This window comes from Oryzias melastigma, linkage group LG21, assembly GCF_002922805.2.
Source record: "Oryzias melastigma strain HK-1 linkage group LG21, ASM292280v2, whole genome shotgun sequence".
NCBI lineage: Eukaryota > Metazoa > Chordata > Actinopteri > Beloniformes > Adrianichthyidae > Oryzias > Oryzias melastigma.
Window position 1 is genome coordinate 19,973,479 of NC_050532.1, and position 15,095 is coordinate 19,988,573.

The 15,095-nt window shown below is 36.6% G+C and overlaps 1 protein-coding gene across 1 annotated transcript in view; it reads right to left on the reverse strand.

The window, feature by feature from the left end:
• Positions 1-1,046: 1,046 nt before the first annotated feature.
• hs6st3b (heparan sulfate 6-O-sulfotransferase 3b) overlaps positions 1,047-15,095 on the reverse strand; it is a 92,034-nt gene continuing 77,985 nt past the window's right edge. The window contains exon 2 of the mRNA XM_024287278.2: positions 1,047-3,194. Coding sequence (XP_024143046.1) covers positions 2,426-3,194 — 769 coding nt within the window. The 3' untranslated portion in view covers positions 1,047-2,425. The remainder of the gene's footprint in view (positions 3,195-15,095) is intronic.

Sequence of the window (15,095 nt, forward strand, 5' to 3'; positions counted from 1 at the left end):
AACATGGAAAAAGTTCATAAAACTCTTAAAAAAAGCATATCTCATAATTTATTCATGGGTTCAGGTGAATAAGAAAATTCACATTTGCTTGTAGTTGCCTCTTTATTTACACTGTTCTATTGACGATTTGCTTAAACACTCTTTGAATCTTATAGATACATTTTCTTCATCTTCATTCACAACACAATCAATAAATTAATATAAATGAAAATACAGTTTGAAAAAACAGAATCGGAAAAGTTCATGTGATGTCACACCTTAAAGAATATTTTTTTTTCTTTTTTGAACAAAAAATATTTATCAGAAACTAAAATTACTGCAGATTCATAGATCAAAATGACCCCAGGATCAGGAATAAAATGCTTAAAGAGGCGAAAACGTGACTTTTCTATGGATGAAACATACATTTGGGACGTTCTGCTGTATTATTTATGAGATTATTATTTATTAGATGAAGGAAGTTGCAATTTTTATGTTAACTTTATTTAGCAATGTGTTCAGAGCTTTAAAATATGACAGAAACTTGACATAAAACTTAAAAACAAGTGAAAACTCAGAAAAAACAATGGTATTTAGACATTTATTTATTTATTTTTTTTTACCTTAAACTCAAAGTCAGGCCACTGGAGGACACAAAAATAAGAAAATAGATAAATATTACTCATAAGGCCTGTTAAACCTTTTAAATCTGCATGGCCACTAAAGAGACTTGAATTTTAATTTATTGTAAGTATTTCATGTAATCTTTTGCAAGATTTCCAGCTTTTGGATGCAAAATAATTCAGCATTATATTTGTTAAAACATATAGCTGGTTTTTAAATAAAATAAAAATAAATATTGCACTAATTTGAAGAAAAAAAGTAAAATTTAGAAATCTTTTTTACATTTTTAGAGCAAAAACTGGATATTTAACACATCTGTCTGTGAGTTTTTTATAAATCAATCATTTTTAGCTCACGATTTAAAAAAACAAAACAAAAAAAAAAACAGAATAAAAGTGCAACTGCATGTCCAACACCTTCTATTTTTGTCTGTCATTTGCTCATTTATTCACATATTTGACTAACTGAAAAAAATAAAAAACAAGTGTTTATTCAGATGGGTGCATTTAAAGACCTAAACTGAAAACACAACAAAATGTGGTCAAACTTTTACACCTGAGGTATTTCAGTCACACGAAAACGAAGAAAAAGCTTGAACAAATTTTGATATGCATGTGTGGTGAGTAAACATGAGGTAATTGACACTAAAGCAGCTCAGTCATTAACGTTTGTTCGATCAGATAAAATCTAGTTAGCAAAAGAATTCAAACCATAAAGCAGGAGTCGTTTTTCCTCTTCCGTCGTCTGCTTTGAGGCTCTTTGAGTCTGGACTGACTTGGGAACAGTCTGCAGCTCCGTCAGCTCGTCGAACACGGAAAAAACGGTCAGTATGGCGCCGGGAACTGACTGCTGATCATCTCATTCTCAGTCAGGAAACGTAGCGGTCGCGTTCACACACTTCAGCATCTGTACTGTCAGTTAACTGCCATTCAGAAAGCAATTGATCAGTTCTGATTAGAAATAAGAGGGAAAGACTTTTATTGTGAAAATATTGGGTACACAGCAGGTTTATCGCCTTACTGCTTTTATTAGAAAAAAAATCTTTCTGCTTATTTCTCCTTTATGGAGAAAAAGATGTAACTATCTTCAAGAAGAAAAAATATTTTTTTGAGAAAACTTTATTTTAAGTCTGTATTTTGAGTGTCAAATAAAATGTTGATGATTTAGCAATGTCTAACCTGCAGCCTTTCGCTTTCGTGAAGATTTCTCTGGAAATCTGCACCTTCGCCGTCTTATCGCGGTGTCAAACACTGATCTGTGAGAAACCCCTCTGAGATCCACACAAGGTGGGTCTCGCCGTTGATGCGTCAATGCTGCTGCTGCAATATTAAACTCTGACAGCAAACATCATTTCATGGAGCGTTGTCTTTTGAAAGAGATGACAGAGTCCTTGTGAACCTGCAGCAGTGGAATTATAAATCTATAAATAAATAGACCTCATTTATGCTTCATTTTTTGTGCTGTTTCAGTCACAAGTCGGTTATCTATAACTGATCCGGTTTGAGTTTAAGTTAAACTATAAAAATGATATTCAAGTCTACTCCATAAGTGTCATAAAAACAGTCTGATCATTTCTGACTTCATAACTTTCTGTAAATAAAAAAACAAGGCAAGAATAAAACATAAAAACAGCATTTTAAAGATTTAAGACACCCAAGGGAACTCAGACAAACAGACTTGGCTTTTTCTTCGTCAATGACGAGATAGCAGACTACTTGAATCACACTGAAGCTGACAAATAGATGCAGGACACATATTAATGGTGTTACATAAAGTGGGTTGATCAAAATGTCTGTAAAACTCTCCCATCTCTGATCAGGTCTTACCAGCGAGCCACTTGGCTCGTGTAATCTTCCGTGGTGCTGGGTAAGTTCCTCTCCGTTTCCTTCTCAAAGTCTCCTCCCCCTGTCCCGCCTCTGTTTGCCCTCCCCTTGTGTTTCGGCGACCACGGCCAGCTCTGATCTTTCTGCTCCCGCAGCCAACGCCTCTCCTCGCGCCTCTTCAAGCGCACCTCCTGGTGCTCCCTCTGTCGGGTGAACTGGAACCGCTGGAGGAACAGGTCCTTTGCATATTCGTACAGCTGCACGTCCAGGAAGTTGAGGTCCTCGATGCGCTTGCGCACCAGCTCGCTGAGGTCCACGTTGGCGGCTCTCGTGCTGTTGATCTGCGTGAAGGCAGAGATGAAGCGCAGGCTGAACGTCCGCTCAAACATGTACTGCGTCTTGCGCTGGAACTCCGTCAGGCCGTAAAAGGCCATGTTCTTCAGGTTGCTCATGGCGCTGCTCAAAAGGATGTGGTTGCGCTGGCTCTCGTTCATGGAGGACAGGTTGTAACAACCGACCAGACTCAAGTCGGCCAGCATGCGGACCTGACGGTTACTGGCCAGGTTTGACGGGCAGTTCATGAACTCTGTCAGCGTGACGCCGGACCAGTCATCGCCGCTGTAGCAGGTGGGCAGCTCATCCTGCGTGGGCGAGCGGCCGTCACACATGTGAAGGGCAGTCTTCCATGTGGCTCCCCTCTGGACGTGCTTCCACTCGCTCAGGTAGCGGGAGACCGGGTCTCGCAGCATGGTGATGTAGTAGAAGTTCCTGCAGACAAAACAAACAGTCAGAGGCTGACCTGCACTGTGCTGACAGACGGGGAGTTCAACCTCTGTATGAAACTTCAAGGTTGAATAGTAATTGGAAACTAAAAGATTTTCTAAAGAAAATTGTGCTTTTAATAGTGGTGTGTATTCGCAAGAGTCTGACAATGCGATTACATATCGCAATATATCCCAAAACTGAACAATTTCACTTTTTTAAGACAGAAAAAAAATGACCTCAACACCTTTAATTGTTATAAAATGGTAAAAAATCATTCCTGTGAAATTTTGTTAATTAAAAAGTTAAGCTAAAGGACGCTCATTTTAAATCAACATTTTAAATTGATAACAAATTAAATATCACGATATATTGCAACATCGATATTTCCCTACAAATCTGGTTTTTAGTATGTTCTTGTGGCATTTTTCTGATGATGAAGGACAAATATATAAAGAAAATTAATATATAAAGTATTTCTTTATTAAAATCATTATAAATCGAGAGCAGACAAGCTCGTTTGTGACTTTGAAAATTCACACCGCGGGACACAAGTTCACTGCTCCGCTCGATGTACTTCTTGGTTTCCTCGCCTAATCAGGGATCTGACTCAAAGCTGTTTGGATGTTGAACCGATAATGTTAGGTTGGGGTTGTGAGGGAGCTGGAGAATGTGTAAACAGAGAGCTCTCAGCAACAGGAAGGCGGGCTGGCTTACTTGGGGCCAACAGTCCCGCCCACAACTCAGAGGCTAATTTCTAATGAACTACTGCTGCTCTGCAGAAACTGTCCTAAAAACGACAGAATTTTAAAAATTTTGACAAAAAATGTGATAATCTTAATTAAAAGATGCTTTTACAGTAGATAAAAAGATGATTGGAGTAGCTCTTTAAATAAATTCTTTGCAATATCTTTAGAAAAGTTTGCTTTTGTACAAAGATTTTACAAAAGTGTTTCTGTCTCTGCAGAAACTAATGGGATGTCAAGACATACTTGTGATTTTTGTGAGCATTTGGACTCTCAGGTAAACCCTGAAAAATATTTGTCTCAGTCATTAAAGTAATGTCAGTCCAAAACGCATCACCTCTAAGTTTGCAAAATGACATCTTTTGTCTTTTTAGAGTCAGAATGTCAAACCTCTTGAATAATTCTAAAGGTTTCAAACATCTCACATACATCTTAAAAGATCCAAGAACACTTTACGAGAACAGAACTTTTTATTTTTTGCTTTTAGCACCAAAATGAAAAATATATGGAGATTTTCTTAAAATTGTGCTACAACAAATCACGTAATTTAATACACAAATCAAACAAACTACATATTTACAAGTACTCCACAAACAGTTATCCTCCGTATAAATGCTGACCTTCAACGACGGCGTCTATTTTGATCCAAAACAGAGTGGTCAGGTGTTTGTTAGGAACACTTGCCCCACAGTGAGGTTCTTTGTGTTTGGCATGTAAATATTTGAGAATGCAAACACCACTAGAGAGCAGCACGAGCAGCAGGAGAGCGCCGGGCTCCCCGACTCCTAAGCAGGAATCAGGAAAGCTTTGTGAGAAAACTAAGAACTTTACCTTCTTCTGTGTTTGTTTGAAATGATGGACACAGATGTGCAAAGATGTGGCATCACATCAGCAACATTTTACCAAACAAACAAAAATAAATACAATTCTTGAGGCGTGAAAGTGAATAAAATCGAATTTTCCTGCAAAAAAAATAAAAAATAAAAATGTTTTCTGGAAGGAACAACATAAGAAGCTGTGATTAAAAAGAAAGCTGCAAGCAGCCGCTACATGCTGGAGTTGCTGGCTGGGGATCCATCCTCATTAGACTGGGGGACGGACAGACAACTGTTGTTGGAGAGCACTCCACAGCCTAAAGGTCAGCTTTGCGAACCATCAGTGTCAAAATGCATCAGCATCAGCCGCTCTGCAGAACTGTCTTCAGCAGCCTTTCCCTGAGTGATACAGATGGCTGTCCAAATGGGATGGGGCATCCGCCCACTGCATTCCCTTTGTTGTTACTAATTTAGGCTTTACATTTATTTCACTTCTAAAAATTACATTTCAGAAAAGTTTTACAGTTGCTTCAAAAACAAATGCTCCATTTATCTTTGGCAAACAGAGCCACAAATGTTTGCCAAGATATAGTACAACTTTTTTTTTTTCTTTTCACGGACACTTGCTCTGCAAAGCCTGGTTTATTATGGATCAATAATGGATAGGAGGAATCTTGCAGCTCATTTTGTCCTGGAATACCCCGCACTAAAGGAGCGCCAGCAGCATCACTTCACTGGAGCACAACTAAAAACAAGGGCCATTTAACTGAGGAGGAATTTTAAAATATGGATAAAATGGAAGCTCCAGCAGAGCTGAGGAGGGAAGCTTAGGGGGGAAGATGGAGGGACATGTCACTGGGCTAAATGTCAGTTAAAAAGATGCCAATAATGGATCTGTAAGGGGCCGGTGAGTGTTTGACAGATGGAGGAAAGTGAAGTGTTTTAGAACAACGATATCACAGTTTTAAGTAATTAATGAAGAAATAAAGTGGAAAATCCAACAATTTATAATTCTTTCCTTTGCTTAAAATATCATCAAACCCCACATCCATTTACTGGTGCATCCAATACTATGCAAGCTTACTGTGCCTTAACAGAGATGTTCAATAATAAAAATGGCTATAAGATTTCAAACACGTCGTGATGCTGTTTTTAGGGAGAAAATGTATAGAAATTGACTCAATTACTTTTTATTAATAAAAATAAAGCAATACATTTTGTTTATAAGGTATTTCCTATTGGAACGTATCTGACTCCTTCAGTGAATTTAAAAGGGATTAAAACATTCAACCAAAACAGTTCCAATTGGAGTTCGATAAGCTGCTCTGAATGTGATCCTCGTGCTGACGCTGGAAGTAAGTCTAGACCTCCTTTAGGAGGGAAAGATATATTTTTTTCAATATTATTTTTAAAATAATTAAAAGCAATAAATTAAATAAATAAAAAAGCTGCTTGGCTTGAAAAGCAACATGTGTGCACTAAGGCATATGTGTCAAAGTCAAGGCCCTGGGGCCGGATATGGCCCTCTAGATCATTTTATTTTTTTGTTAGTAATGGCACAATGTTATCTTGCACTTTTTTCCTCTTAAAATCTTGACAAAATATATTTTTACAGAGACTAAAATATTGAAACTTAATTAAGGTTTAAGTTGATATATTCTGGAATAGTATTACTGCTTGATTTTTATTCAGAATTATGTCAAAAGTAATATTTTTAAAGTTTAAAAAATTTAGTTTTAGTGTGTTCAACAAATGTTTATCCTCTTCGGCCTGCAACCTAAGGTGTTTTGGATTTTTGCCCCTTGTGCAAGGTTTATGGAGAGAAAATAGACTCAAGTTTTAAGTTTAAGTTGGGCATGTGTAAATTGCATTTTTTTTATTGTGTATTCATTTTTTGTACATGTGAATACACAATTGCAAGTACACAAAGTAATGCACAAAATCTATTGTGTGAGTTACAAATCAAGAATTAAGAACGCACAAATCCAAAGTTACGCGCACACAAATCGGGGTGAGTCTATTTTCTCTCCATAGAGGTTATCTGTCTTTATTTTCCTAGATAAACTCCTGTCCAATTTAATGTATTAACACCTCACCACATTATATAATAACATTTAAAAATACAGGTTTCTACTTTAGGACCAAAACATCAGACACTCCATGTGCAAGTTCTCAATTTTCTCCAACCTGTTGAGGTATTTATTCTTTGAAACCAACAGGACGATGTCATCTGCAAAAGGTATATATGTTGTTCTTTGATGTAACAGCTGTGAATCATGCCTGAGAGTCCTTCCACCAACAAGAAATGAGTTAAAGTCAGAAAAGAGAACCACATTTTCAAATGGGTTGATGGTTATGAAATCTCAAATGCACCATCCAGGCTTGTTATAAAGCACCAATTTGGTGTTCCACAACTATAGGTATGTTTTAAGTGCTGAATTCTAAACTCTATTTACTCCTCACTTGAGTATTCTGACTTCAACTAGACCACCAGGGCGGCTAAGAGGGAGAGTCCCAACAAAATGGCCAAAATACTAATATTTCCAATTTATTTCTAAACTTTCTACTTCTTTTGCATGCCGTGTTCACATATTTGCTAGGATTTGCTTCAACAACTGCATCCGTCTCTGATTGCTACACACTGACCCACAGGCTGAGGTGTCAGCTCAGTTTTTAAATGACTGACAGTCCCAGCATTTAACATGCAATGCTGGCTTGGCTAAACAAAAGAAAAAAAACTGTACCCCTCTTGCCATAAATGACACGATGCATCCCTTAAACCCATCATTAAGACCCAGACAATTCACCTTGTTTTATTCTGTCACTGTAAGATGTTTGACTTCTAATTACCTGTAATTAGTTCCACTGACACCATATCAGCCCACTGCCTTCCCTTAATTGTAGGCTGCTAAAAGCAACACAGCACTTTCAGCCCGAGCTTGTTGTTTTAAAGAAGATTCAGCATACACATGTTAAAGCTGATATGGATGACGACTAAGATGCTTCACTTGAACCCTATTTAAACATTTGTATCATATTTTAAAACATACATTTCTGAAATCTCTTTCTCATTAGCATACTCAAAACCTTTCCTAATAACCAATTGTATAAACATTGTATTTCTGCCCTGTAGTTCACCATCATTCCACTAGAGGCAGTAGAATTTTAAAATTCGTTTTTAAAATGGATACTTCCCGCCAAAAGTGTTTTTGGCGGTAAAAAGGCTTGCTATTTTTTTTAATTTTATGCTGAGAATAATTCATCTGTTGTTTGTCATTTTTTTAAATGACTATTTTCTGTGTTGAAAGAATGCAAAATTTGTTAATAATTATGTATTTATTATACAGTTACACCATGTTAAAATGTTTGTATCAAATTTGAGACAGTGGGTAAAAAAGGAGCCAGTATATGTTCTATATCATTAAGAATTTTGATTTTGACAAAAGGTTTAAAAAGCATCTTAATTAAAAAACAAAAACAAACAAATAAAACTCCAGAATTTTCTGCAGATTATTTGACATAGAAAGCTTTATGGAGTTAAAAGACTTAAGACTGTCACAAGTATTTAAGACTTTTTTATTTCTATTCTGTTATTTCGGCAAAATCTATGAGCACCAAACATGAAAAATGCTCCAAGTATAAAAAACCAAAAGCATATTTTCTTGCACAACCGCTACAGTAAATATTTGGACATTTTTCATGTTAATATGTGGCTTTATTATGCCACAATAAATACATAGCAGCTATAATGAGGAAGAGTTCATAACAACCTGTCAGAATATGATTTCCTGGAAAGCTTATTCCAGCACTGCTAGAATCACTTAAACTAACTCAAATAAATTGCAACATTAGGATGCGTTTCTTCAAACTGAAAGTATATAATAAACGAAGAAGAATGTAGATAGGAGACACAGAACAAAGAAGCACATGAGTGAACTATTCCTGTAATTTATCACCTCTCTTGAGTCGAGCCCTTTTCTGGACTTTGGTTTCTCCTCCATGTCTTTGAGACATTAGAGCTCCCTCTGGATCCATAACCTTTTCTTAAGGGTTGTCACATTAATCACGCTGCTGATTCCACTTGTCAGTCTCCCCTTTCATACAGTATGTGTTGTGTTCTTCTCTTGATGGGCTTCGTGTTGTCTTCACTACTCCTAGCTTGAAGCATTCTATATAAGAAGACATTACTCTCCTCGTCCTTGGTTCTGCAACCTCTTCCCCTGACATTCCTCATCTGTGCTGATAAAAGTTGAGGAGGGCTAAAGGCAACACACTGATCAGCTCTTTTTTTATTTTTTTCCAACAGATAATTTCAGTTTGATGTCATTTTTTTAAGGGTTTATAGCAAAAAACTGAAAATATGTCACTGCTGAAAGAACATCAGTTTTATTGCAGCGGTCAAGGACAATGGGGTGTGTTTGGAAGAAAGCACAGCGAGTGCGTCTTTCATCCGTGCTGCCTTCAAGAGAGTTCAAGAAAGTTCATAAAAAAAAGAAAAATACACGCAGCAATAGCATTCACAGTTATCCTGCAATGCTAAATCTAATTTCAGAGAAACGGTAGTACTTCGGACATTGCTGAAGAAATGTTTTCAGCCTTTCATCCAGAGTTGAAGAACGTAAAAAGGTTGTTTATGTAAGGAGTTCAAACAGGATTGAAAACGTGTACAGAAGTACAAGAACATTTGAAATGGTGAAATGTTTTTACAGATTTTGTTCCTCGATTTTAAGTGGTAGGGGTGTGGCCTTCCAACAAGCTCACTCCCGATTAGCGAGTTGTTGCCATAGAAATGTTGACTCAGACCGATCCGAACCAATCATTGCTTACTGATGACGTCTGGCTCCAACATGGCGACGTCTGTATCGTTAAAAACAGCAACTTACTGTAACTTACTGCTAGCAATGATCACTACATACTGACGATTTCTGATCCCAACTGTCATGGAGCAACCTGCTGCTACCGTCTCCAGTTACCAGAGGGAGCGCTCACCAGAGTTTTGAGCTCACCACCTGCCATCTCCTGGACTCATCAGCATCAGCTGTTCCCCATCACCTCATCACCTCCTCAGCATTTAGTCTGGCTCCACACTCCACTCCCCGCAAAGCTTTGTTTGTGCCACCCTGCCTGCAACTCTGAGCGTTTACTCCTGACCTGATCTTCTGCCTCCGACCCTGCCATTCTGATTGCCTGCCGCCTGCCGCCTGCCGCCTGCCGCCTGCCGCCTGCCGCCTGCCGCCTACCGCCTGCCGCCGACCTTCGCCTGGACTCTGACTCCTCTTCTCGCTCGTCTCGGATGATCCCATGCCCGTGTATGACCCCTGCCTGTCTGACCCTGCTTATTCTGTGGACTGTTAATAAACCTGCTGCACGTGGAACCAGCTGTCTGCCTGTTTGTGACACCAACATGGCGGCGAAATCCGTATTGCGAAAAACAGCGACTACAGTGACTTCACTTTGTTGGAGCCAGAATCATTTTTGCTTCTTTGCTCCAGTTCTAAAATAAAGTCATTCAAAACATGAGGATCTGTAAGAGCACTCTGGCACAGTTTGTAATATGATATTCATTAAATTATAGGATGCTATAATTATATTTTTTTTAATTAGTGGAATCAAATTGTTCTCAGGGTCAAAGAGAACACCCAGGTTACTCACACATTCAGAAGTCTCATAAATGTTCCATTTTGATAAATGATCTCTGTTGTATGAAGAAGCAATAACTGAGACCTATGTGTAGCAGTCAAGGCCCCCAAATGGAACAATTTGTGTTTCCAGACCCTGGAACAAGAATTCACTCTTCATATTCACCCTAAAATGCTACATATATATTTCTATCAAAATATAAAACACAAGTTTAACCACTATCAGAGTTAAAGTAAAGACTAAATTATATTAAAATTGATTCAGATAGTGAGGTAATGTTTTTTTTTTAACTTAAAATGAGTTAGTTGGTTGAGAATCACACAAGTTATGTGGTTTATGTAGTTTATGCTCAGTGTGTAAATCTTATGGGTTTGGGCCGGATTTTTGTGGTTGTGGGGCCGAGGATTTGGTGCGTGTATCACCTTAGAGGGATGGATAACTAGTAAAAACCTGGACCAGTAGGTTTGACTATGACAGTATTACACTTTTACTATGGAAAACTTGAAAGGACCACAATATATTTGAAAACAGCCGTCTCAACATGACACTTGACATACCTGTACATACAATAAACACAAAATGATCCCAGCTTGGATTAATCATGTTACTTAAATTAAAAGGATTTTGCTTCAACCTAGATTCAGTTCTGTTCAACCTTTAGTTTAGGATTAGGATCTAGTTCAGATTTTTGGGTTCTAGTTTTGGCTATTCAAGGTTTAGTTCTAATTGGTTTAAGCTCCAGTTTGAACTTCTAGTTTGAGTTAATCTTTCAGGATTAACTTAGTTTTGTTTGAGTTTTGATCATGGTACTCACCTAATGATATTTCTGCCTCGTGTCAAAGTGAAGAAATTCCATGAAGCAGGGGTTTACGTGTTCTTTTCAAGGTTTATTTGTAATTCTTCCATGGTTTTAACATGGTTCATTTTTGATAAATTGTGAAAAAATGTACATTAAGACCACAACTTTTCTCAAATTTTCCCCGTAAATTCACGTGTGTCCAACTTCCATCCGTGCAATATGCCCAAAATGTATGCAGTGTGGCACTACTAATGCTCTACAGAAACTATGTCCCAATGACAACACAGGTTTTTTTTAAATTTTACTATTACCACAGTACTTTAGAAAGGAAGTACTGCGGTAATAGTGAACCCTATCTCTGTCAAAGTAAATGTTACTCTTGAGTACATTGCTGCAGATGTCACACTGTTTGATTTACAGCACTTTAGTGTTGGTGTTTAATACACTGACTAAGGTTTGTGTGTGTATATGTGTGTGTGTGTGCACTCTCCTTGGATGTGTCAGCAGTATAAAATTATGGTGGATGGCATTAAAGGTGTTATTCTCAGGAGGTGAGAAGCAGGAGGTGGTGAATGTTGTAAACGCGACTAACAGGTCTAAAGAGGAGGCAGGTTCTGTTGTCCTCAATGGGGCGACATGATCCGAGCAGCACAGCTGATGATAGATCCTGACAGCACAGACTGGTAACCAGCTGGAAGTGGAACCACAAACTACCCAGGATTCTCAGAGTTAAGGATTAGAGCTGGGCAGATCGATCCAAAATATCGGAGATCGATAGTATTGTTAAACATTTTTATATCATTGTCACATATTTCTTTTTGTTTGTTAATCATTTTGCATTCACTTATTCACTTTTTATTCAATTTCAAGAAGTTTAATTTTAATAAACTGTTATCCATTTAATTGGAAATATGTTCCTAATTCTGTTTTTATGTTTATCAAGTAATTTAAAAAAGGGAAAAAATTATTAATTGCGAGCAAAACCAGTTGAGATTTAAAGGTTCATGTCACATCCACCGGATTTACAAAAAATATTGATATTGGTATCAGCGATATTGGATTGGTATCGGATCTATACCCAAATGCTCAGCATCGCCCAGCCTTATTAAGGACAGACAGTAAAAGAATCCCTCAGCTAACATGAAATTCTGAAATGTCTAAAAAATAATAATACAAATATATAAATATATATATATATATTATTTTTATTTTTTTAAATTATGATTACAGCATTTTTAGACAAAAAAAACTCTGCGTCCTAATGGGGACATAGTTCCTGCAGAGTGGCAGTAGTTCATTAGAAATTAACTTCTAAATTGTGGGCGGGGCCATTAGCACTGAGCAACCCCGCCCCTCTTCTCCTCCTTGTTGTCTCCTCAGAGAGCTTGTTGCCCGCCAATCGTTTTTTTTTTTTTTGTCAAAAATATATTTTTTCAGATTTTGTTTTCTCCTTATTCACAATAATTTGAATAAATAGACACTTAGAAATCCAATTTTGAGCTTATTTTCTCAATATATGTCCTTCATTATCATAAAAATGTTAAAAACACCAATAACATGAGTTTTATGTGAGTGGATCTTCAAGCTGATTCTTGGATATGGTTAAAATCATATTATTTTGTCTGTTCATATTTCTATAAATCACAAGGAAAAATTAGCTTCATACACGATTGGACTAACCTCTGGAGTTTCAAGAATAAAAGATCCTAGAAATTGATAATTAAAAATAGATGGATGGACTGAAAAATAGATTTGAGATAGGTGAAGTATGCAAAGTAATAAGCAATAAATCATGCTTACATTCGACTTCCTGCAAAGCTGACCTATGCCTGACATTTCTGTTGTGGATTAAATTGCTGAAAGCTTTAGAAAATGGTCTCTCCCCAGCTTGAAATGTGTTATTTCGATATACAATGTACTCCTGGCATTGTGTCTTGTCAGGAAAAAACATTAAGATCACAGCCCTTCAGATGAAATATAAATTTACAACCTTCCAAGGAAGAAAGAAATAACCTTTAAAGTCATGTACCAGAAGCCACAGTCTTTTATTGCGTTTTATCAGCCTTCCTGCTGCTTTCACCAAGGACAAAAGATGTCGGAATGAATGTCTTTATCTTTTCAGATGGAATAAAGTTTAAAACTCACCCGAGGAAGGTTTTATCTCCCTGTGAGACTTTTTAATAAACCACAAAAAAGTAACATCATTTAAACTTTGTTTTTAAATTATTCTACTACATTATTTAAGAAATCACAAACTCTCCAATTAAACAGAAGGAACTTTGCAGTAGTAGTCTCATAATAAAGGAATGTTTTAGCAATAATTAAGTAGTTTAACAAATAGATAAATATGAAACTGCAGGTTGGAAAATGATGGTATTAATAATAAAAGTAAAGGTGTCAAATTATCACATAAATCGTTATGAATTAATTACAGACAAATTAGAGGAATATTTTTTTAATCACATTAATCTTAGTTTTAATCTTTAACTATTATCTATTATGTAAGGGATAAAGATGTCTGGTAATAAAAGTTAATGGGGCTTAAACACTTTGGACAGTTGGTTCCACTAAGGAAGTCCATTCATTTCTGATGGTGGTCATCTTATTCATACCATGGTCACCTAACAGAAATTATTAATATTACAGATACATAAATGATTAGTGCTTTATTTGTGTTAATTTTAAAGGCTTCAAAAATTTTACAAAGAAAGCAGACTTTTAATACACTGTTCAATACGTCATGGTAACAGCACGGACCTCGCTTCGCAGCAGTGGAAGAAAGTAAGACATATCCTAAAGATTATGAAAAGTTAAACTGAAAAAAGTAAAACATTGAAAAAAATATCAAAAGTTATGTAATTTGTTACATTTAAAAATATTTGTTTTTAATGAAATTAAAATTTTGAGTTGAGCAAACCATCAACTCCAAAGGAAATAATTTTAAATGTAACAAATTACATAAATACGTGTTTTAGTTGAATTTTGATCTTTTACTGAGCTCTCATGTCACAAATGTAAACAAAAATAGTTTAAAAATTAGGATTTTCTCAGAATTATCAGGTAAAATTAAATTAAGATTAACTAATTACATTGATAATTATTAAAAAATACTGCTTACCCTCTTTAATCTAAATGAATGGGCATTCCCATTTAGTTTCCCTCCACATTCTGGTCTTGCTTAATTCAAAAGATTAAGCGACATTACACTAAAGATCCTTGAACGACAATTCAAAAAGACATTGTTTAGATCCCCATACGACCTGAAATATGGGACCAAACTGCAGTGGATGATGAGATTCCTATCCAGAGGCTATACTTGTGTTCTCTCAATGTCGCACCTAAAGTCTCTCTAAAACGCTTCATTATCTTTTATAGCAGGGCTGGAATTGAAGACAGCAGCCTGTGCTGGGCTGCCAAGAGTTTCAATGAATCTCTATTAGTGTCCACATAAATAATAAATACTTACATTTCTATTGAATCTCTAAAATGTTTTTAAACTTAACACAGAGAAGCTGTGAAGATGTGGTGGTGGTATAATGGTATGGGACTGTTCTTGAGGGTTTTAGATAGGTTTTTGTTAATAGTCTGTTCTTTTCTACTAATGAAACTGTATCTTTTCAGTGCCTCAGGCTACAGTATGGCTCAACCCAAATATTTTCCTGAAAAACTCGTCTTCGTAGAGCGATATACCAATCTACTTACCACAAAATACTGCTGTGGTATACGGCGTTCCTCACAAACTCTGAGTTCTTACTATTATCAGAAGCACCTCAGAGAGTAGTTAACCATCACATCCTGTTCATGCCGTGTTTCCATGAAATTTCTGTTTACGACCAAAGATTCCTCACATTTTCCCATGATCCCGCTGTCTTCTCCCTTCCTCACACGGATGCTAAGCCCTACATAT